The sequence below is a fragment of the Hyla sarda genome, chromosome 5 (genome assembly GCF_029499605.1).
Source record: "Hyla sarda isolate aHylSar1 chromosome 5, aHylSar1.hap1, whole genome shotgun sequence".
NCBI lineage: Eukaryota > Metazoa > Chordata > Amphibia > Anura > Hylidae > Hyla > Hyla sarda.
The window spans coordinates 147764982-147788435 of NC_079193.1; the positions used below are offsets into that span (position 1 = coordinate 147764982).

General features: G+C 38.6%; 1 protein-coding gene across 4 annotated transcripts in view; it reads left to right on the forward strand.

The window, feature by feature from the left end:
- Positions 1 to 23454, forward strand: part of ELMO1 (engulfment and cell motility 1) — a 390193-nt gene that overhangs the window by 237005 nt on the left and 129734 nt on the right. For all 4 annotated transcript variants that reach the window (XM_056520469.1, XM_056520472.1, XM_056520471.1 and 1 more), the window contains one exon: positions 1415 to 1551. In XM_056520469.1, coding sequence (XP_056376444.1) covers positions 1415 to 1551 — 137 coding nt within the window. The remainder of the gene's footprint in view (positions 1 to 1414; positions 1552 to 23454) is intronic.

Genomic DNA, 23454 nt, shown 5'->3' on the forward strand with positions numbered 1-23454 from the left:
CAGGATATCTGAACCAGTGGTGGCAAAAACAGACAGCTCCAACAATCAGCGTTTTGGGCCAGCCACAGTATGAAAAAGAAACAATGTAGGGAAGGCTTAGCTGCATACATTGCGCTGATGGCGCTGGGTCACTACTCTGCAGCTCCAATTAAAGTGAATGGGAACTGCTACACATGTACAGAGTCAATGCTTCATGCTCTTATACATTTTTACCCTGAGCTGAACAGCTTATTTGGTGGGGGGGGGAGCGAGGAGGTGTGCCAGGCTGTGGCACTTGAGCAGCTCAGCACCACCTCCTTAACACGTGGCTGAAAAATAAAAAAGTGATTTTATAAGTTTGACAACCACCATCAGTTCTATAAAAGGTACAGTTTGTTTTTATACCGTAACAGCTATGCAATGGAGTCTGAAGCTCTTAGCAGAAAATACATCTGACAGATTCCCTTTAAATTACTTAACAGGTTGACAGGCCATTTGGTTGCTAATATGGTGGGCAACTTGTATTAGTGGTGAAATTTTCAAAGCAGAATTTTCATGCATCCTAATCTGAGGGCCGAAGGTAGTTTGAGGTCTTCTATTTATAGATGTGAATTATGAAAGCCTCAGGTTTGTGACTGATGCGTTCACAGAATGTTTCCACTAATAAATCGCTATGGAGTCACAAGGAAGACTAACAGATTGCACCTTATCGCCTGCAGGCCTTTGCATTGCCTCATGTTTATTCATTTTTGACATGCTGTTGCAGGCTTGATTTCTGTGCTACAGAGATTACAGTTTAAAGCTGAAGACCATTTCTGTATTCAGATGGGCATATTAGATATATAAATATTAAATATTTGTGCTTGTAGAATATACAGTATATCCTAGTTAAAGCTTAAATAAACATTATTTTATTAGATTTTATTAGATTTATTATTTTATTATTGAGATTCCAATAACATTACTTTATTCTGCTTTTATGTCTTATAATCTGCTGTTCCTGAAAGCCATATAAAAAAAAACCCATAAAGATAGAAAACCATAATCTAAAGTCGAAATCAACAATCAACGTTATGTATATTTTACCAGTATTAAGTAGTTGATTGGAATTACTTTATCACTCCACTTTATTACTTGAATTTCTGTTACAATGAGAATCTTGTAATGAAAGACAAGATACACTCATTGGTAAATATGCAGTTAAAGGTGTGTTCTTTATTACTTGGCAAAGCTCCATACATCTTGTAGTGGCTGTGCTTGGTAAAATATGCAGGTTTCTTACCGGAGTACTCTGAACCCTTCAATTAGCTGATTGTTGAGGGTGCCAGGAGTTGAATTCTCACCAATCAGTATAAAACCCTTTAAGGACAGAATTAAAGACTATAAATGCAGAACGACAAAATCATTATACTCTTCTTTTTTATTTCTCTTTCAGCCAGTGAAACTTGCAATGATTTCCACCCTATGTTCTTCACACATGATCGATCTTTCGAGGAATTCTTTTGTATCTGCATCCAGTTGTTGAACAAGACTTGGAAGGAAATGAGGGCAACTTCTGAAGACTTCAACAAGGTAAGAAAGGAAAACAGACTCCAGTTTGGATCAAAAACCCCAAATTTGTTTAAATTATGCATGTCATGTCACAGAAAAAAAAGTATGCTTATATATGTTGCTCACTGGGTTATGCAGATGCTTTACATGTCTTTGTGTCTAGCTTCTGTATTTGGCTCACAAATCCCTCTGTACTCCTACTTGCTAATTCTGACATCCTCTGTTTATGAAAAGGCTTGTCCCAGGCAAGCACTGAGCTTGCCCTCACTCACCATGCAATCACTTCCTCCCTTATTCTGGGTCTCCTCATCCAGGCACTGTAACTCCCACTTCTGTTTATCAGACTCCTGTCTGAACACAAAGGACAGGAGTGAGCTCTAAGAAATGTTAGTCCTGCCCTCACTTCCTGGAATGTGTTCCAGCCTGTGCTTCAGTGGGGACAATGATGATGCTGTATCTGGACAGGACCAAGTTCTGGATGGTATGGGGTCGTTTTCATGAGCCATAATTTCTAACAAAAGGAGATTAAACATTTTTAATAAAGAATATTAAAAAGATTGATGTTTTGTAAAGATGAACAACATATTAATAGTTTTTGAGTCTGACAGTGCCAATTTAAGCTGTCTCACTTATACATATGGATAATAATGTTGTGTATAGCTAATGATTTATTGGAACTAAAGTAATATTCAAAGTGTTAGAATATACTGAAAACCTTATATACTACCACTGTGGCTTATCGACAGTATTCACTTAATTCTTTATCACATTTGCATTGGGAGTTCAACTTCAATAGCCTCTGTTGCATAAAGAAATTCACAGAGCAAAGAGTGCTTCAGAGCTATTTAGGGTGTGGACAGGAGGGAGAGAATACATGGAGGGCAGCTCACCCATGCTGGGAGGAAAGCATACTAACAGCACTGTGTAGGGAAGAATCACATAGAATGTGTACATGCATAATGAGAAAGAAACTGCATTTGTACAACTCCTCTACCCCCTCTTGTTCTTCCATCTTTAACACTGACAGACCTAGAGCTTAGTTTATGTATGTTTTAATCACTTTTTTCACTTTGTTTTCAATTTCTTTTTAGACCTTGACAAGAGTTTCAAGTGTGGTAACTTTCATACTTGAAAAGTCTTTAGCTTGTAGTAATATATCATTGGCTATTACTGAGGTGCTTTAGCAGCCAAAATATTCAGTAGAATTGGAGCTTTTCATTTCTTTTGATCAGCTGGAAAATGGGCACAAAGCATTGCTGCTGAATTTCTATTCGTGTTCATAAATCTCTAGGTGCTGCATAGTGAGAATGTGAATCGCTCAGTAAATCACTTGAATAGCAATGAAATGTAAAATGCTCTTAATATGAGATGAAAGGTACTACAAAACTATTACCTGTTCCATCCTGCTTCACATTTACCCCTTTGGAGTCCCTGGATAATATAAGTTAGAGCTAAATTGTAAACCTATAAAATTCATTTTTGTACCTCAAATATTTGAAATGGAACCTGCTGATTATTATTATTATTATTATTATTTTAAATTTGCAAAGATACCAGAAATCACAAATTTGTTGTCATATCTGTAACCTTGAACTAGTTTAATCATAGCAATAAAATATATAAATAAAGTCTATCATATAGACAGCCTTTGTCTAGTTGTGGGCATTAGAGAATTAGTTTGCAGGTGCCAATCTGTAGCCTGTCAAGTTAATATATAATGTTTATAAGGATTGTAATAAACTGAAATCCATTTCAGTAAGCAGGTTTTAGACTTTTGTTGCATTAACTGGGAAACAAGGCTATGTCGTGCGGTAATAACTCAATAGTGAATTATGGTCATAAAAAATTTACATTTTATATTAAGAAAAATATCATAATTATGACCTGGTGAATTGTGGACAAACCTAATTAATACAATTTACATCTGAATCCAACTATTTCCTCAGATATGGCAGGATGAGATTAACGCTAAGGATGTAGTTTTGCAATATACAATAATACACAGGTATTATAAAAGTATGCAGATTAGATATTAGATACATTAGTAAGCAGGGGTCAAGTCCTGGAAAAAAAAAGTGTGGAAACTCTTGGGAAGTTTGCGCCAAAAAAACTAAAATGTCCGAGCTAAAACTTGACATCCGGCACAGTTCCGGGATTCTTACAGGCCACAGACATACAGCTGCCTATGGTTTATAAGAGTTTAGTAACAGGGAAAGACTCATTGCTCAGTCACAGGTTTTAACTGTATACACATTTTTTATAACAGGTTAACCCTCTGTGTTATCCTACTAGGGGGCTGTTCACATCACCATTTAAACTTAAGCTTAGAATATACAAAAAATATTGCCAACACATACTGTGGTATACTGGCAGTGGTTTAGTTCACTTTATTGGCCTAAAGTAGTCAACTAGTGACTTAAGTTTTAGTCCATTCCCTTCATGTAAATGTTTACTTTGCAGCACTGTAAAGCACAGCAGACCACACTTTTTAGTCACACTAAGTAAACATATACATGCAGAAAATGGACTAAACATAGACTCTAGCCCTTGACTATGTTTAGGCCACTAGAGTTAATGAGGGCATTGCCACTACACCGCAGTATATGTTGACATCTCTGTTTGACAGAATATATACTCTAAGTGTAAGGTTAAATCATGATGTGAATATATAGGACCATATATAGTAGCCAGAGAAGTAGAGAACAGAGGTAACTACTGCCCCTACCCCCACTTCTACAAATATTCCCACATACGGTGACCATATAATGGTAGATATCAGCTGCACACAGGCTCTGCAGACCATATAAGCATTTACATACAATTACATCAAGTTACGTGGGTTACTTTCCTTTTTCTTCTTCATCTGGCCCAGAATGTCATGACGATTAATTCCGGACACAACTCGTCTCCACAGAACCTGCAAGACAAACATTTTAGGCTCTGCACCTATAGTGCCCCAAACAGTAATAATGCCCCCTGTACAGATTACCAGCCCTCCTGTATAGCCCCTAAATGGCAGTAGGCCCCGACCGAAGTTCGTTACCATCACAGTCCGACTCCACAGTAGTGGCTGTTCTGCTCCTCATTGGTGGCCAGCGGGGAGGGCCAGATGTATTCTAGCAGACCCTGTTAAAGTGGTAGAGGGTGGCTGCATTCCTAATGTGGTAGTGACAGCCCTGGGTGACTGTCACTCAAGAATAGACACTGTAACAAATTACCTTTCTAATAACAAACTGTAACAAACCCTTCATTGAATTAAGGGCACAGCCCATTTTGGCCTTGAAGACACAGAAAGTTTACCTTTTTTACGTTTTGATTTTTTCCTCCTCGCTTTCTAAGAGCTATAACTAATTTTGCCGTCGACAGACCCATAAAAGGCTTGTTTTTGCACGACCCATTTTACTATAAAATCTATGGCGCAACCCAAAAAAATATCATTTGTGAGGGAAATTGAAGAAAAAAAAAGAAAAATGCAATTTAGCACATTTTTATTTATTTATTTATTTTGGGGGGGAGGGGGGGGTTCGTTTATTTGGAGTGCACTTTATGTTAAAATTGTGGGTCAATATGATTGTATTCTGACCCCTACAACTTTTTTAACCTCCTTCTCATGTAATCTCCTTACTACTGGGGTGACACACTGTAAAAAACCTCCTCCTCGTGTAATCTCATTACTACTGGGGTGACACACTATAACAAACCTCCTCCTCATGTAATCTCATTACTACTGGGGTGACACACTGTAAAAAACCTCCTCCTCATGTAATCTCACTACTGGGGTGACACACTGTAACAAACCTTCTCATCATGTAATTACCTTACTACTGGGGTGACACACTGTAACAAACCTCCTCCTCATGTAATCTCTTTACTACTGGGGTGACACACTGTAACAAACCTCCTTCCTTTTAATTTCCTTACTACTGGGGTGACACACTGTAACAAACCTCCTTCCATGTCATTTCCTTACTACTGGAGTAAATAGAAGTAATTTACTGTTTAACTTTCTGGAGCAAAAAAATAAAAATAAAAATCCTGGAATACCCCTTTATATAAACATGTCCATTTCCGGTACTGGAAAATCACATGGTTTTGTTTTACAGTGAAAGTTCATCTTCATGCATAATCTTTTGCCAGAAAATTGGTAAGGGTCCACAATGTCATCAAAATAGACACTGTGCTACTTACTACATTTCATTATGGAAACCATCGTCCTAAATACGGGCAAGGATGACAGATTTATCTGTTCACAGATAGGTCTTTAAAATATCTCTGTATTATACAGTTTATTCCAAGCATTCTTTCAGCCACCAAATGTAATCTTTTAGTGTGCACTGACCACAAATCCCTGTTGTCAAAGATCTTATGAAAAAATCATGGTGCAAAGTAAATATTTTAACACTAAAGTCAACATATTCAATGAACATGGTTTTGACCTTTTCTTAGCACAAAGAAATGCATAACAAGGATAAGCTAAGGTTAGATACACAACAAGAATTCTGTGCCAACGTGTTCCCTCACCAAGTTTATCCTGCTATACTATTGGGATGTGTTACGGATGGAAGTAAATTCAGCAGAAAGTAGACTGTTGTTTCCTCTTGCTTAGTACAGACAGAATGCTTTAAAAAAAAAATGTTTTTATAGTTTGCAATTAGATATATAGTAGATCTAGACTTCTACAAGAGCTCAAAAAACATGAGTTTTAAAGGGGTATTCTGGGCAAAAACATTTTATACCCTATCCAAAGGATAGTAGATGTCAGGCCCAGGCCTGAGTATTTAATCATACATGTGTTTTATAATTGCATCTGTGTATAAACTAAGACCTGGGGGGTGAGGGGTCATTCAGACGGTGTATCCTGTGTCTTTTGTGTATTGCAGTTTATTAGGGGGCCTGGCTGGTTGTTTGTTTGAAGTCAGGAGCTTCTTTGAAGCGGCAGGATGTGAGATTACAGGTGCCCCTTGGTGGGATCAGGGGGGAGGGGGGAGTGGAGCTTCCCTCCAAAAAACAGGCAGATATGATATTTAAACAATGCTAGACTCAAAGTTTTGGTTGTTAAGATCTGTGCCCCAAGCTGACAAGACCATTCTAAGAACAGCTTGAGACCCACTCTCATGGACTGCTATACTATTACATTCATTTTTACTTTTCTGAACTTGATTGCTAAACTCTTATATATACATTCTTATACCTGAATGTCATTTGTTAATTTTTATGCATAGCACTGTGATACCTTTTATCAGATTAAATGTTTAGTTAATCAGCTCTGGTCTTTGATCTCTAAATATATGAGCTCACCTTTCTGAAGGCAGCTCGGGTGGAAACACGTTTATCTAAGGGTTAATTTGGTGACTTGCTGGGACTAGTAGTGGATACCCAGAGGTCTGGCGGCTTTAACCCTTGCACCATCACACTCTCTCAAGCGTCTTGGCTGGATCCATAGGGTGTGATCGTGACAGGGGATAAGATGTCTGATCGCGGGGGGGCCCGCTGTTGAGACCCCCAGCGATCTCCCTGCAGCACCCGCTTTCTATGCGGGTGCTGAATCTCCAGTTTCGGAAACCTCCGGGTTTCCGGGACTGGGGACGTGACGTCAAACCACGCCCCCTCCATTCATGTCTATGTCTATGGTGTGATGGCCGTCATCATGTCCCCAGTCCCGGAAGCCCGGAGGTTTCCGAAACTGGAGATTCAGCACCCACATTGAAAGCGGGTGCTGAAGGGAGATCACGGGGGGTCTCAGCAGCAGGCCCCCCGCGATCAGACATCTTATACCCTATCCTTTGTATAAGGTATAGTTACATAGTTAGTATGGTTGAAAAAAGACATACGTCCATCAAGTCCAACCAGGGAATTGAAGTGAAGGGGATAAGGGGAAGGGATGTAGTTTTATATTTCTTCATAAGCATTAATGTTATTTTGTTCCAGGAATGTATCTAACCCTATTTTAAAGCTGTTAATTGTTCCTGCTGTGACCAGTTCCTGAGGTAGACCATTCCATAAATTCACAGTCCTCACGGTAAAGAAGGCGTGTCGCCCCTTTAGACTAATCCTTTTCTTCTCCAGACGGAGGGAGTGCCCCCTCGTCCTTTGGGGGGGTTTAACCTGGAACAGTTTTTCTCCATATTTTTTGTATGGGCCATTAATATTCTTATATACGTTTATCATATCCCCCCTTAAACGTCTCTTCTCAAGACTAAACAATTGTAACTCCTTTAATCGCACCTCATAGCTAAGATGTTCCATGCCCCATATTAGTTTAGTCGCACGTCTCTGCACCCTTTCCAACTCTGCAGTGTCCCTTTTATGAACAGGCGACCAAAACTGAACAGGATATTCCAGGTGAGGCCGTACCAATGCTTTATAAAGGAGGAGTATTATGTCCCTGTCCCTCGAGTCCATGTCTCTTTTTATACATGACAATATCCTGCCGGCCTTGGAAGCAGCAGCCTGACATTGCATGCTATTCTGTAGTCTGTGATCTACAAGTACACCCAGATCCTTCTCTACCAGTGACTCTGCCAGTTTAATCCCCCCTAAGACATACGATGCATGCAGGTTATTAGTACCCAGATGCATAACTTTACATTTATCCACATTGAACCTCATTTGCCAAGTGGATGCCCAGACACTATCCAAGTCATCTTGTAACTTATGCACATCCTCTATAGACTGTACCGTGCTACAAAGCTTGGTGTCATCTGCAAAGATAGAAACAGAGCTGTTAATACCATCCTCTATATCATTGATAAATAAATTAAACAACAGTGGTCCCAGTACAGAACCTTGGGGTACACCACTAATAACCGGGACCAATCAGAGTACGAATCATTGACCACCACTCTCTGGGTACGATCCATGAGCCAGTGTTCAATCCAGTTACAAACTAAAGTTTCCAAACCCAAAGACCTTAACTTACCTGTCAGACGTCTATGAGGGACAGTATCAAACGCTTTAGCAAAATCCAGAAACACTATATCCACAGCCATTCCTCTGTCAAGGCTTCTACTCACCTCTTCATAAAAGCAAATTAGATTGGTTTGACAACTTCTATCCTTAGTAAACCCATGCTGACTATCACTTATAATACTATTGCCCAGAATACCCCTTTAAGTGTATGTATACAAGAATAGTTAAAAAGTCAGAACAGTTGCCCGACCCACAGCCTCTGTTTTCAGGTGCTGGTGTTTGTCTCCACTGGGCAGCTGTATCTTCTTACCTACTCCTCAAAGTGGATTTCCACCCTGAAATGAAATATGTTTATATATTAGCATATAACATCAATATTTGTTTTTAACAGCAATATTGCCAATTGTCTATGCAGTTGCCACAACTGTTTTGTCAGATAAATAGTTGTTTACATTTTTTTGATAAGATAGATGTTGGATGTTGTCACTTAACACTATGAGCTTTTCACCTGCTCACTGAATTTTCTAGTAAAGATCTTTGAAGGGATAGAACAGGTGGGGTGCAACAAGGTTTGACACCTCACGCTGAGAAAATGATTAGATTGATGCAGACTGCTGTGGAGCATACTGAAAGAAATGTCCTGGGCTAAATTGCTTAGGACTTATTACTGATATTTTGCATTAGAGCAACCCTTAATCATAACTTAATCCGGCAAACCCCTCCATCTTCCTATGTTTTTTTTATTCTAGCTCTTTAATGCATGCCTTATTAATAGAGTTTAATCAGATGTGGGGGGAAATGTTTTATTTAATTTTTTTTTTTTTCCTTGACTGATAACTTGCTGCTGAAGAAAATGTCACTGGGCATCATACTAGACGTCTATTCTATTAACCTATTCTGTTATGAATTTGTGGATTTAGAAGAATTTTTCCTGATCTTAGTTTTCAGAAAGGCTATGTAACTATATTATGATATTATTTAAGGGGTTGTCTTGTGAAGCAAAGACCCTTTTCAGGTTAAGCTGGGGAAGCAGTTATTAGCACAATGGGAAACTGAGGTCAGACATCTATTTCCCCTGAAGGAATGGCAGGCATGTCATATATAGACTTGTGTCTGCCAGAGTGATACAGTAGCTGCTCTGATTTTCCATTTTCTTGAAGAGACAACTAGGGATGTCCTGATACCATTTTTTTAAAGACCTAGTACCAATACTTTAATTCTAGTACTCGCCGATACCAAGTACGAGTACTTTAATTTTAAAGGGAATCTAAGTAATGGACTTGGATTTCTTGCGCAGATCCTCTAGAAAATATTTGCTGTATATACCATAGGCAAATACCTGATGTGTGAACTTAGAATGTATTATAGTGTGTTTTGTCTTTACTATAAATCTGAACTTCATAAAAAAATTAATAGTTGCCTCAATTTTCAAGGACTACTTAATTGATGGCTTAACCTCAGGGTAGGCCATAAATATCTAATAAGTGGAGTAGAGACATCTGTCACCCCCCGACGATCATCTGATCAGTCAATGCACCCGGATTTACGCTGTGAATGGAGCCAGAAGCCTTAGCTCCGTTTCTTCTGTAGTGGCCATGCAGCGTTATTGCATTTCAACTCCCATTCACTTCAATGAGCTGGGAGCTGAACTAGAGTAACTAAACATGATCATTGCACAGCTAATGGAGCCAAGGCTTCACAGTGTACACCTGGGTGCTGCAGCTATACTGAACAGCTAAAAGGTGGGGGACAGAATGTTTCCTCTCTATTATTCAGATATTGATTGCTTATTCTTAGAATAGGCCATCATTTTAAAAGTCCCAGAGATCCCTTTTATATATTCACCAATCTTATTTCCCTGCTGCCGGATGTGGGGGTGCTGTGCTCCTAATTCTTTTGTAAAGCCTTCTCAGAGCTAATCATTCGTTTTTCAGGACAGACAAGTTCTGTTTTAAGCTACAGTAGTACTTTAGTCTTAAGGCAAGTGCGGGGACGTGCACACATATTAGTGAAAGGGGGCTGGAGTCCCTGCCCTTTTCCTCACCTGCCCCTCTAGTGCCCTCACAAAAGGAGCTGCAGACTCAGGGTGATAGGTTCAGTAAAAAGGATCCATTGCTGGGGAGATTTGTATGTGGTTTAATGGAGGGTGCTGTGCCCTCCCTGCAGCAAGGAGGCGCCACTTACCCTGTCATTATCTGCCATTTCTCTGCTTCTCTTCAAACGGAGTAGACAGGAGCAGAGGAGGCAGAGAGAAGCCCCACCCACAGTCTGCCCGGCCACATACTTCAGTCTATACAGAGGGGGATGGAGCCCTTACTTACTGTAAGTGATTGTGTATAGATGTGAGTGATTTTATGTCAGTGTGTCTGTATGATGTGTATATATGTGTGTGTCTGTGTGTGTGTGTCTCTATGTATGTGCCTGTGCAGAGAGGGATGGCTGGGGCCTTAGTGTAAGTGACTGTGTATATATTGAGTGACTGTATGTCAGTGTGATGTGTGTGTGTATATATATATATATGTGTGTGTGTGTGTGTGTATCTCTTTGTATGTGCCTATATATGTGAGCAAGTGAATCTTTGCATGTGTGTATGTATGTGTGTGTGTGTGTGTGTGTGTGTGTGTATATATATATATATATATATATGAGCAAGTGAATCTATGTATATGTGTGTGTGTATATATATATATATATATATATATATATATATATGAGCAAGTGAATCTATGTATGTGTGTATATATCTGTGAGTGATTGTATGTGTGTACCTGTATGTATGATGTGCTTATTGGCTATATCTTTTAGTATATATTCCATGTTATATGTGTGTCTGTGTATTTATGTTTCTATATGTATATTTGTACCTGTATGTATGTGTCAAAGTGTCTCTTTGTATGTGTGTTTATTACCTGTGTACTAGGTAATAACTATGTAAGCACAGTATATATTTCATTATATTGGAACATTTTATACATGTATGCTGGAACTGTGTATAGATCCTTACAGGTGCGTTCACATGTGCCTATTTTTGCTGCAGATTTTGCTTCCCATTGACAATGGGAAGAGAAATCTGCTAAAGCAAATCTGCAGCAGATCTGTAGCAGAAAATACGCACGTGTGAATGCACCCTTAGTGGTGGCAAAGTATAGTTAAATAATAGTGACACAGTATATAGTTCATTAATGGTGGCACAGTATATAGGGAATTAATAGATGAATGGTGGCACAGTATATGGGGAATTAATAGATGAATGGTGGCACAGTATATAGGGAATTAAGGGGGGTACAGTATATAATTAAAGGGAAACTGACAGGCTGTTTACTCGCACTAAACCCAATACACTAGGTTACTGTGCATGTATACAAAAATTGGGCTTCACGTTTTCTAGGTATTGCCCCACATTACTAGTATGCGAAGTCAGTCTTGTGTGCAATGGAGGCGGAGCTTCCCTGCCTCCATCCTGTATGCCTGGCCGTCTTTGTATATTTATAATTCTTTTTTTGCCAGTATATTGTAGAATGTAGGCATATATTTGTGTGGTGCCCATTTCTTTAGTGTAAGAACCAGAGCTGTGTGGAGATTCCTGCATAAGGTGGGTGATTGGTGATGGGTGCTGGGTGATGGGTGCTGGGTGATTGGTGCTGGGTGATTGGTGATGGGTTCTGTCATATAGAGCTCAGGTGGGGGCATATAGGGGGAGATTTATTAAAACCTTTGCAGAGGAAAATCCTTCTGCAAATTGAAAGCAGCGATCTGATTGGTTGCTATGGGCGACTGCACGGCTCTTTCTCTGCAAAGGTTTTGATGAATCTCCTCTATAATACAATATATGTTTTCTGTCACATGTTTTCTGTAAATAAGACTGACAGCACAGACAAAGTGTATATACACATGGCAGACCTCAGAGAAACTGTTCTTGACTTTATTTTACAAAAACACCAACTTTTATGGGGGATAGGAATGTTGAGGAGGCCAGGCGGGAGTCCACTGTGTCCCTGGGCCACAGCACATCTGCCCATTAAGTCTGGGAGACGTTTTTTAAATTATGAAAAGTGCCCTCTTTTTTTACTTGAGCCCCTGCCCTTCAAAATGTCTGTGCACGTCCCTGGGCAAGTGTATTAGTCAGAAAACACCTTTTGCTTTACTACAGGTAGTGAACACAAACACACTTTATTTTGTAATTAATTTTGCAGTCATGTGGCTGCTGCCTTTTCCTTATATTTAAAACTAAATAAAGCCTCTTTTTTATTGCAATAGCTTGGTACACAATGTTTGCAAGATGTTAGTGTTTATTTGAATTTCTGAATGAATTTCTCTCTATACATAAGTTAAAAAGAGAAACACAGGGAAAAATATTAAGAAGCCCACTGAGTTCCTTTCAGAATATATTTATCAACTGCATACACAAAAATACAGGTTTTAAATAATGTGCAGCTATAAGCTGCTATTTACTGAGGCTATTTTCATGCAAATAGAATAGATACTATAAACTTGTTTTTTAACTGCTTAAAGATAAAAGTTCAGTGATGAGACTTATTTGCAGCACAGCTATAGGACCACCAGTATGTTGTTCTGAAGCTGGGAGGAAAGTTGGCATTATTGGCTTGTATCGTGTATGGGAGCCTGACTATTTCAACATGCCTAATTCTTTGTTCTCACATATGAGAACAACTGCTACCAGAGGTGTATGAAATACATTAATATAAGTTATTTAAGGTGCACTAAAGACAGGTGATAAAATGTATCAGTTTGGCCAAGTTTATGAAGCAAAATGGCCAAAAAGCGTACCTGTCAGAAAAAAAAAAATATATATATATATATATATTATTTAGTTCCTAATCCTGACTATGTACATCTAATTTTTTGCCTCTATCACCTATATTTATTATAAAAATACCTCTTTTCATTAGCTCAAAGTGTTAGAAATCCTCTCAGGGGAAAGGGGTTTGTCCCTCCCTTGTGGTGGGAGGTTATTGGTGCGCCTGCTTGTGCAGCCTTGTCCATGAGTCATCTCTTGTCCATGACTCATGGACAAGCCTGATGCTGCTGCGGGACTGGTTAGTGTCCCAGTAGGTGTTGGGACCCCTAGTGGTGGGATTTTCATGAGACTTTTTTTTTTTTTTATTATTATTATTGAATTTTCAAAAAATTTTGAATAACCAGATTACAAAAGGTGTTCAATTTTCATCTGTAACAATATATAAAAAGTTTTTGGATCTGACAGTGCCTATAAAATTTATGGTACAGACCATTTTTGCATAATAATTTTCAACTTTTTACTATACTTTCCAAAAGTGGTGACATGGACAACAACAGCCTTACATATTTAAGTTTCAAACCAAAACATGTCTTCAAACCAATGCTCATAAAATATGTAGATTCCATTTTTTGGCTTAAAGACATAGGAGGCATACACCTCTTAACACATTTGGCTCATTTTACCCCCCTACACAATTCATTATAAGACTGGCTTATGAATACCCATCTTAGTATATCGACCCCAAGGTGTTTTGTTGCTCTACAGGTACTCACTTAATTGGATAGTTAGATTCTACAGCCAAGTTCATAAGTCTAATGTGCTTTCCTCTGGCTACTTGACAGCTACATAACTGTGCCTGTATAGTCTAATAATCTTAGAAAAGAATTCTCCTTGCTACTTAAATGTGATCTAAAGGGTGTCAACAGCAAACCCCAATCATGCAGAGAATAAAGCTTTCATCTTTCTGCTTGACGTGCTGAGATATGATGAGCTGCGAGAAAAGACGAAAGGAGAAGCGCAGAGCTGGCAGCCTTTATTACCATGTAATGCATTATCTCTTGTACACAGCCAGAGAGATTAGAAGCTCCATGCTGGAAAGTTAGAATGCTGTGTGATAAGTGTTGGGGCTATTCTGAGCACTCCTCATACAATGCTAGCTGCAGAAAATCAGCATCCAGGCAGGGATATTGGAAATGATCTATGCTAGGCTAGTTATTTTAAAGGGGTACTCCGGTGGAAAACTTGATTTATTTATTTTTTTATCAACTAGTGCCAGAAAGTTAAACAGATTTGTAAATTACTTCTATTAAAAAATATTAATCCTTCTAGTACTTAGCTGCTGAATACTACAGAGGAAATTTTTTTCTTTTTAGAACACAGAGCTCTCTGCTGACATCATGACCACAGTGCTCTCTGCTGACATCTTTGTCCAGAGCAGCATATGTTTGCTATGGGGATTTTCTTCTACTCTGGACAGTTCTTAAAATGGACAGATATGTCAGCAGAGAGCTCTGTGTTCCAAAAAGAAAATAATTTCCTCTGTAGTATCCAGCAGCTAATAAGTACTGGAAGGATTAAGATTTTTCTAATAGAAGTAATTTACAAATCTGAAGAAAAGGAAAAAAGGGGTGCAAGTGCAGCTCACAATTAATGTGTAGACACTGCCTGAGGTCAACAGGGCATGCAACTATACCACAGCTGCAAAAAATAACAAAATATGTATAGAAAAATATTGCCCGGACCTTCCAAGGTAGTGTGATTTGATTGAATAAACAATAGATAACTGGGTCGTACTCCAATAATAATTAAATGGTTATTTATTTAAAATGTATAGTGCATTACTCCTCACAGGGCCCTTGTGAGAAAAAACACATATAATAGATATACAAAATTAGATATACAAGATTAGACGATCTTGAAATGTAAAAATATTATAAAAATATTATAAAAATATGTCACTGGCATATAAAATAGCTCTATATAGATTTGGATATATATAGCTATTTTATATGCCAGTGACATATTTTTATAATATTTTTATAATATTTTTACATTTCAAGATCGTCTAATCTTGTATATCTAATTTTGTATATCTATTATATGTGTTTTTTCTCACAAGGGCCCTGTGAGGAGTAATGCACTATACATTTTAAATAAATAACCATTGAATTATTATTGGAGTACTACCCAGTTATCTATTGTTTATTCAATCAAATCACACTACCTTGGAAGGTCCGGGCAATATTTTTCTATACATAATTTACAAATCTGTTTTATTTTTTTAAATCAACTGGTGCCAGAAATTTTAAGTTTTCCACCGGAGTACCCCTTTAAGTCATTTCATTTCTGAATGTTTATAAAATTATGAATATGTCCTAGTAAATGTACACAGAAATTTAGCATACCAATTTCTAATAAAAAATCTGAAGATCTCTGTACATGGGAAAAAGATTTACTTATCATAATCTGATAAACCATTTGATAGTTCTATTTTTTTCAGTATTTTATAGTCGATCTGTAGGGCTTCTGTTATGTTTTTACTGAATAGAATACTGCAACACCCTTATTTATTCATATATAAAATCAGACAAATGCTGAAAAAAAGAATGGATGCCAATGTGAACAGGGAAATTGTATAGCTGAAAACTTCTTGACACAGGTTTTAGTTAGAGTGGATCTAAAAGTATAATACCTTTAAGTATTTAGAGAAATCTGATCAAATAGCACTATTAAGACCGTTTCTTACTTTTTCCCCTTTTTCCACACATCGTATAGTATATCTCATCGAAAGGTTTTGATCTATCTGCAGCCATTGTATGGATGGAGCATCACTCTGTTATGGGGAGAATTGGAGGTTTTGTCTGTGTATTAGTTGTGCTGCTTTTATTAATGTTGCACACACATTTGTAAATATACCTACAGTGGCAGCTTCTTTGAGGTTCCCATAATATATTTATTGATTCTTCTGACCTCTTCATCTAGCCAGATCTTCAGTATTGAGGACATGTATGATTTTGACCTTGCAGGGATATCTAGAGATTTCTTGGAGAGTAGGGTTTTCCCTTTTCAGGATAATACACAACAGGGTCTATATTGGTGGCCCACTGGTGTTACTGACTGCAATTTGTTGCCCTGGTAGGATATTTACAGATTAGAGTGAATGTTTAGAAAAAAGAAAAAAAGAAAGTGTTTATGCCACAGGGGGTTGATGAAATGGCACAAGGAGGTGAATGAAATGCTTAAGGGGATGATGAAATGATCCAGGGGGGGTGGGGGGGTGTTCTAAAAACTGTGACAAAATGTTTGCAAGATTGGAGCACACACCTTTCTGGTGCAGGTAGTAATGTTCTGGAAACAGTCCCGCACCGGCTTTAGTGTGAAGGCTTCATGTTATAGAATAGGAGATGCTAAGCAGATTGATAGAATTTATTGGTTTGTGTGAACAATTACTGATAATTAGTAACTTAGCCCAGAATAAGCGGTCACTTCCATGAATAAGTAGTCATGTGGGTCGTACTCAGTGGTTGGCAGCTGTCTGTGTAGAAATGCTCATACAGAGAGCTGTTAGTCTTTGAAGTTTACATACATTTCGCACATATATATTAGGTTAAAAACCAATTAAAGACCCGGGGAAGAAAAGATCACACCGTGTTTAATGACAAATTCTGTTAAACACCAATATTTATAGAGACCTCTGTAAAGATAAACAATTGGTCATATGAACTACCACAGCAAGAATCCTGGCTAAAATCTGAATGATTTGTGCAGGTACACCACTTTCTCTACTTCTATGTAAAGTAAGTAAACACTGGGGCATACCTAAAGTATTTGGCACCCCTGTAAGCCCATTTTCACCATACATGCTATATATCAGCAAAAAAAATGATTCCTTGTAATAATGGCTTTTCACTTGCTCCCTTTAGTGGAAGCAGCATTCTATTAACAAAGCAGAATAGCGAGAGAATCTTTTCAGGTCCAGGGGTAAAGGGGTTTTCCAGGATCTTTTTTTATTTGACTTTGCTACAGGGGCTGTAAAGTTAGTGTAGTTAGTGTGACTGTGATCTCACAATTCTTCTGTGAATATCGCCCCAATATTTATTTTTAACAACATACAAAATGTACTCATGTCTTGGGATTTCCCAGGTTGCAGTGCATCGAGATCTGACATCACTAGTCAGGTGATTAGAGGGAGCCTTTCCTGCTTCAACTTTGCAATAGCTGTAGGCCCCCTGATTAGAGAACTCTGTGGGATGAAGGAAAGTGACCTCAAACTTTCAAGCATGGAACTGTGGGATGTGTAGTTTAGACAACAACATGCAACAGGAAATGCCCAGTTCTGTTTAAGTACTAAAATCACCTTATGGTGGATAACCCCTTTAATATTCTATTGAAACACTACTTGAAGGGCCACATTAAAATGTTAGCATGCTGTAATGTTAACATACTATACATTTATATCAAAAATAGAAAAATAGGGAACCTTTTAAAATGTCAATATTTTATTTCATTATATTATAAAAAAATGAAAAAATTTAAAAAATCACACCCCATGAAAAAACTATATCAAAATTATATTATATTGCCACCGCCATATGCTAGTATCTTTCAGAGCGCTCACCTCTCCGCACTGTTCACTGCAGATGTGCACCCCGACATTAAAGCCAAAGTCTTTTTTCACCGTTATATGTCACAGTTCACACCTTGTGTTTGGTAATGAAAACCATAACAAGCGTTTGTTCAAGCACCGCAATTTTAGCCAATGTGACTGATGATTGTTCACTGCATACGGTGCTATTATATAGCTGTTATTAAGTAGGTGGTATGCTACATGCGATGTTCCCTTTGATGATACAAGTCTATGTGAACATGCTTTAGCGTTTTTTTGTTGTTTGTTATATATGTGTGTCCACGTGTTTTAAGGTGCTGGATGTGCCTCATCACTTGGTATATTGCATTTGATCCATAGATATTGCACCAGGTTTAGTCATCCATGTATAACGTATCAGTGTGAACATGGTGAGGTGTTTTATTTCTATACAGCTTTAAGGTGCCAAAGATTTCCTTGTCATCTTTTATATCCATAGGTATTGCACAAAGTCCAATAGGTCCATTATCTGCATGTATATCAGTGCCTTATTGGATATTGCACAACTCCCATTCATATATTCCACATAGTCCCAAATGTGCATTGATAAGTGTTCAACATTTTTGCATTTGCAGCCGGGTTACTAGTCTGATTATGCAACCATTGATAGACAAGGTCCCTTTAAGCTTTATATGTTATTGCACTGTCCCTTAGGGTGCCTAGATAACTCATATCTTCATGTAAACATGATGGCAATAGTAAATAGAGGATATTTTGCAGAAAAACCTGTTATCTTCTCCTTGTGTTCGTTCACACTGGTCCTCTGCAGGGTATCGGTTCAACGCGTTTCCTTCAGCCTTTAATTCATCAGGAACCGTACTTAGGCTTTCTTAATATTATTCCGGCACCTCCCTTCTTTTTGCTTGTGGAGTGAGCTTGTGCATAACTCTGATGGCGGTCGCACACTGATTCAAAACTCGACTTGCTATTTAAGCAGGTGTGTAGCCCTCCCCTTCACCGCATCATCACTGGATCCTCCTATCGTTCCATTACACGTCACTGTGTTCTTTTGGTAGAGCGGAGGTGTTGAATCCAGGTGCTTGGAAAGGGATTGTTTGATGCATATCCAGGGGAAAGAATGTTTCCCGTTCCGGGAATCTGTTGTCCGTACTTTACAATTGTGTTTTATTTTTGGTCTTGTGATGTTTAAACTACTAAATTAATTTGTATGGATACTTTGAAATAAGTTGTACCTATGCAAGTGTTGTAGGGAACTGAGCACTGCACTATCTAAATGAAACATGAATAACTTATAAAATCATTCAGCCCCCGTGGTTTCACCGTTTCTAGCTGGAAGGTCCAGGATGCTTCACACTGTAGAAGCTGTCTGTCCCAATTCCCTCCTCTTTTCGGGGAAGGGATCACTTCTATTGCCTGGGCTTGCAGGCCTTCTGGGCAACTCTCATGGAAATTGGAAAAGTGATTCGCAATTGGTGTGTCCCTACTGTGTACAATGTCTGCTACGTGTTCTTGCAGTCTTTTTTTAAAAGACCTAAAGGTTTTGCCCACATAGTTCGCTGGACATGGGCAGGTAAGCATATAGACTACCCCCTTTGTGTTGCAATTTGCCAGTTGTTTAATCATAAATTCTTGTCCTGTACTCGCACTAGTAATAATTTTCCCTGTTTTGATAAAGGGACACATCACACATTTCCCACATCGAAATGTTCCTGTTACCCCTTTTTGCAGCCATGTTTCATTTGATTTTAACGGTTCAAAGCAACTTTTTGTGAGTCTATCTTTTAGATTTTGTCCCCTCCTATATGTTATCTCGGGTTGCTCTGGTAAAGTTTCTGCCAGGGTCTTATCACTTTTTAAAATTGGCCAATATTTCTGAATTATATTTTTGAGTTTTGAATCAGTGTGCGACCGCCATCAGAGTTATGCACAAGCTCACTCCACAAGCAAAAAGAAAGGAGATGCCGGAATAATATTAAGAAAGCCTAAGTACGGTTCCTGATGAATTAAAGGCTGAAGGAAACACGTTGAACCGATACCCTGCAGAGGACCAGTGTGAACGAACACAAGGAGAAGATAACAGGTTTTTCTCAAAAATATCCTCTATTTACTATTGCCATCATGTTTACATGAAGATATGAGTTATCTAGGCACCGTAAGGGACAGTGCAATAACATATAAAGCTTAAAGGGACCTTGTTATCAATGGTTGCATAATCAGACTAGTAACCCGGCTGCAAATGCAAAAATGTTGAACACTTATCAATGCACATTTGGGACTATGTGGAATATATGAATGGGAGTTGTGCAATATCCAATAAGGCACTGATATACATGCAGATAATGGACCTATTGGACTTTGTGCAATACCTATGGATATAAAAGATGACAAGGAAATCTTTGGCACCTTAAAGCTGTATAGAAATAAAACACCTCACCGTGTTCACACTGATACGTTATACATGGATGACTAAACCTGGTGCAATATCTATGGATCAAGTGCAATATACCAAGTGATGAGGCACATCCAGCACCTTAAAACACGTGGACACACACATATAACAAAAAAACGCTAAAGCATGTTCACATAGACTTGTATCATCAAAGGGAACATCGCATGTAGCATACCACCTACTTAATAACAGCTATATAATAGCACCGTATGCAGTGAACAATCATCAGTCACATTGGCTAAAATTGCGGTGCTTGAACAAACGCTTGTTATGGTTTTCATTACCAAACACAAGGTGTGAACTGTGACATATAACGGTGAAAAAAGACTTTGGCTTTAATGTCGGGGTGCACATCTGCAGTGAACAGTGCGGAGAGGTGAGCGCTCTGAAAGATACTAGCATATGGCGGAGGCAATATAATATAATTTTGATATAGTTTTTTCACGTGGTGATTTTTTCATTTTTTAATAATATAATGAAATAAAATATTGACATTTTAAAAGGTTCCCTATTTTTCTATTTTTGATATTTTTGTAACAATTGGGAGACCTATATCCTTTGGATTAGTGTTATTCATATTAATACATTTACTGCATGTTTAGTAGTTAGGATGCACATGCACTTTTGCTCTAAATGTGCAGCAGTTACCTAATTGATTTTAATATTAGGGATTTAGTGGGCTGGTTGCTTGTTGTGCAGCATTGACTTCCTTGTGAACTGGTGGTGGGCTTGTGATTATATGCAAGGAGAATTCTGAGCAAATAGAGCTGTACTGTATAGCAAAGGGTAGTGAGTGAAAAATGCATCATGGGCCAGAGTCATGTTCTGTATTTCATTTACTGCTGTGCTTATGTATTAAAAATTTAAGGCGAATGGGATTTTACTCTGCATCTGTATGTTCCTGCGCATAGATGTATGTCTTTTTTCAGTCTTACAAACGGCAAACTATGTGATTTTTGAATAAAACTGTCATGAAATTGGTATAAGATCACAAACAGCAATGCTTCTCAAAATGTTAGGCAGGTGGGCACAGCTGAGGAGACACTTGTCACAATAGTGATTATAAGCGGCACAGTCTGGCTGCGACAGTCTCTGGTTTAGCAACATTACTGACTTATTTGTGCTGCTCTGACTGTCAGGAGACAAGTAAAATGTAAACTGAAAAATATTTTCATTTTATTATAGACTTCTATAGAGATTTAAAATTTCCAGAAATTTTGAAACCATGGAAAAATATATTTTTTTCCTTGTTTTTGAAATAATTTCAGTGCTGGATGTTGGTCTCACCATTTTACTGAGAGGAGGAAAATAATATCAATTTACTAGTTAGCCAGACTCAAAAATGATATTCAAATATTATCTGTGATGGGGAAAATATTAATAGGAATCAGATAAATGTCAATTAATGCCGATGTAAGAGGATTAGAAACAATCAATCAACTATCAAAGATGAAGCCCAGCCACAGCCAAACTACATTGAAATATTTTTATGCTGCGGCGCCACTAGAGATAGAAATGCACATTGCTCTTCTTTAAAATTAGCTTTCTCAGTATTTGAATTGTGTTTAAAGGGGGTACTCCACCCCTAGGCATCTTATCCCCTATCCAAAGGATAGGGGATAAGATGTCTGATCGAGGGAGTCCCGACGCTGGGACCCCCTGTGTTCTCTGCGTACTGCAGTCATCAGGTGCACAGAGCAAACTTCACGCCATGCCTGATGACTAGCGATGCCATGCTGACGTGACGGCCACCACGCCCCCTCCCATACACTTGCATTAAGGGGGCTTGGCCATGATGTCACGAGGGGCTTGACCGTGATGTCACGAGCCTCCGGTGTCGCAGCCGGCTTTCTAAGCGAATGCCGGGTGCTGCAGAGAGATTGCGGGGGGTCCCAGCAGCGGGCCAAACATGATCAAACATCTTATCCCCTATCCTTTGGGGAGTACCCCTTTAAGGATTAGTTTTGTCTTCAGGTAAGACTGGAGAACTTACAAAGATTCTCGGATGTCTTTCATGTGGGCCTTAAAGGAAAACTGTCACCCTGATTACCCACACTAAACTCAACACACTGGGTTATAGTGTGGGTGACCAGGAATCCAAAGAGGGGTCAATTACTATAATCGGCACCGTGGTTCCCGAAATATTGGCTGGTGAAGTTCCCCTCCTGAATTCAGGAAGTTGTGGATAGGAGGCGGGGCCCCTGCGGCTGGCCGCCCCTGCTTTTTTCCGTCTTCTCAATCAGCAATCACCTTAGATAGCATATTCATATTCTGCGACTCCTTGTCCTAGTGATATGAGTCGCATGTCACGTAAGCGCTGCGCTCTGTAGAGCTCATGTGTCGGCAGTTTACATACAGCTCTCATGTCCTGAGCTCTGACTGCTGAAAGCAGTCATGTGAGAGCTGTAGAGCTGCCGGTACTCCGCCCCTAGACAATTTTATCCCCTTATGCCCCTATTCACGTGCAGGACTAGTCTACCAGCATATGCATAATAAAGCAGGTAGAGGCGGGGGATAAAGAAGGTGTACATCCTGTGGCTTAGCACAGCCTGTGGCTTAGCACAGCATTTGTGCTCTGAGCACAAGCGAGTGCTGACCAATTCCCATCCTGTAAAAAAAAGTTTAAGAAGCCTTGACATACAGTAATATGAAGTAAATAGAATTGCCAACCCAACACATTAGAGATAACATTACCATTTGTAGTCATTATACTACGTCAGTAAGCAGATCAGAGCCAACTGTCTTAATGTGTTAGTATATTTATTGTCCTTAAAGTGAATTAGCTAATGAATTATTTTATTTGCCATGCACTTTTGAATTCCTATACTCCTAGCATATCCTTCTTTTCATCATTTCGACCTCGGATTATTACTTTTATCCCCACTGAGTTGTTAAGCAGTGATTGTTTTTATTTTTACAGTGTTACCTGCGGACCAATACACGATTCATCCCTTATAGACTGACACATTATTATGATCTATTGTGTTACTGCTCTATTTTTCCTCCTATTTGGTTTACAGTGCCTATATATATTTATTACTTTTATAACCTATTTTATGTCTCTGGGGTTGTGATAAATTCTTTGTCATTTAACCAATTATCTTTATCCAAGGGAATAGTTTGAGAGCGCACACACTTTTCCACATCAATTGCTTCAATCTTGTTGCACTTTCAAAAATTTCTAGGTAATTGACTGTTCTG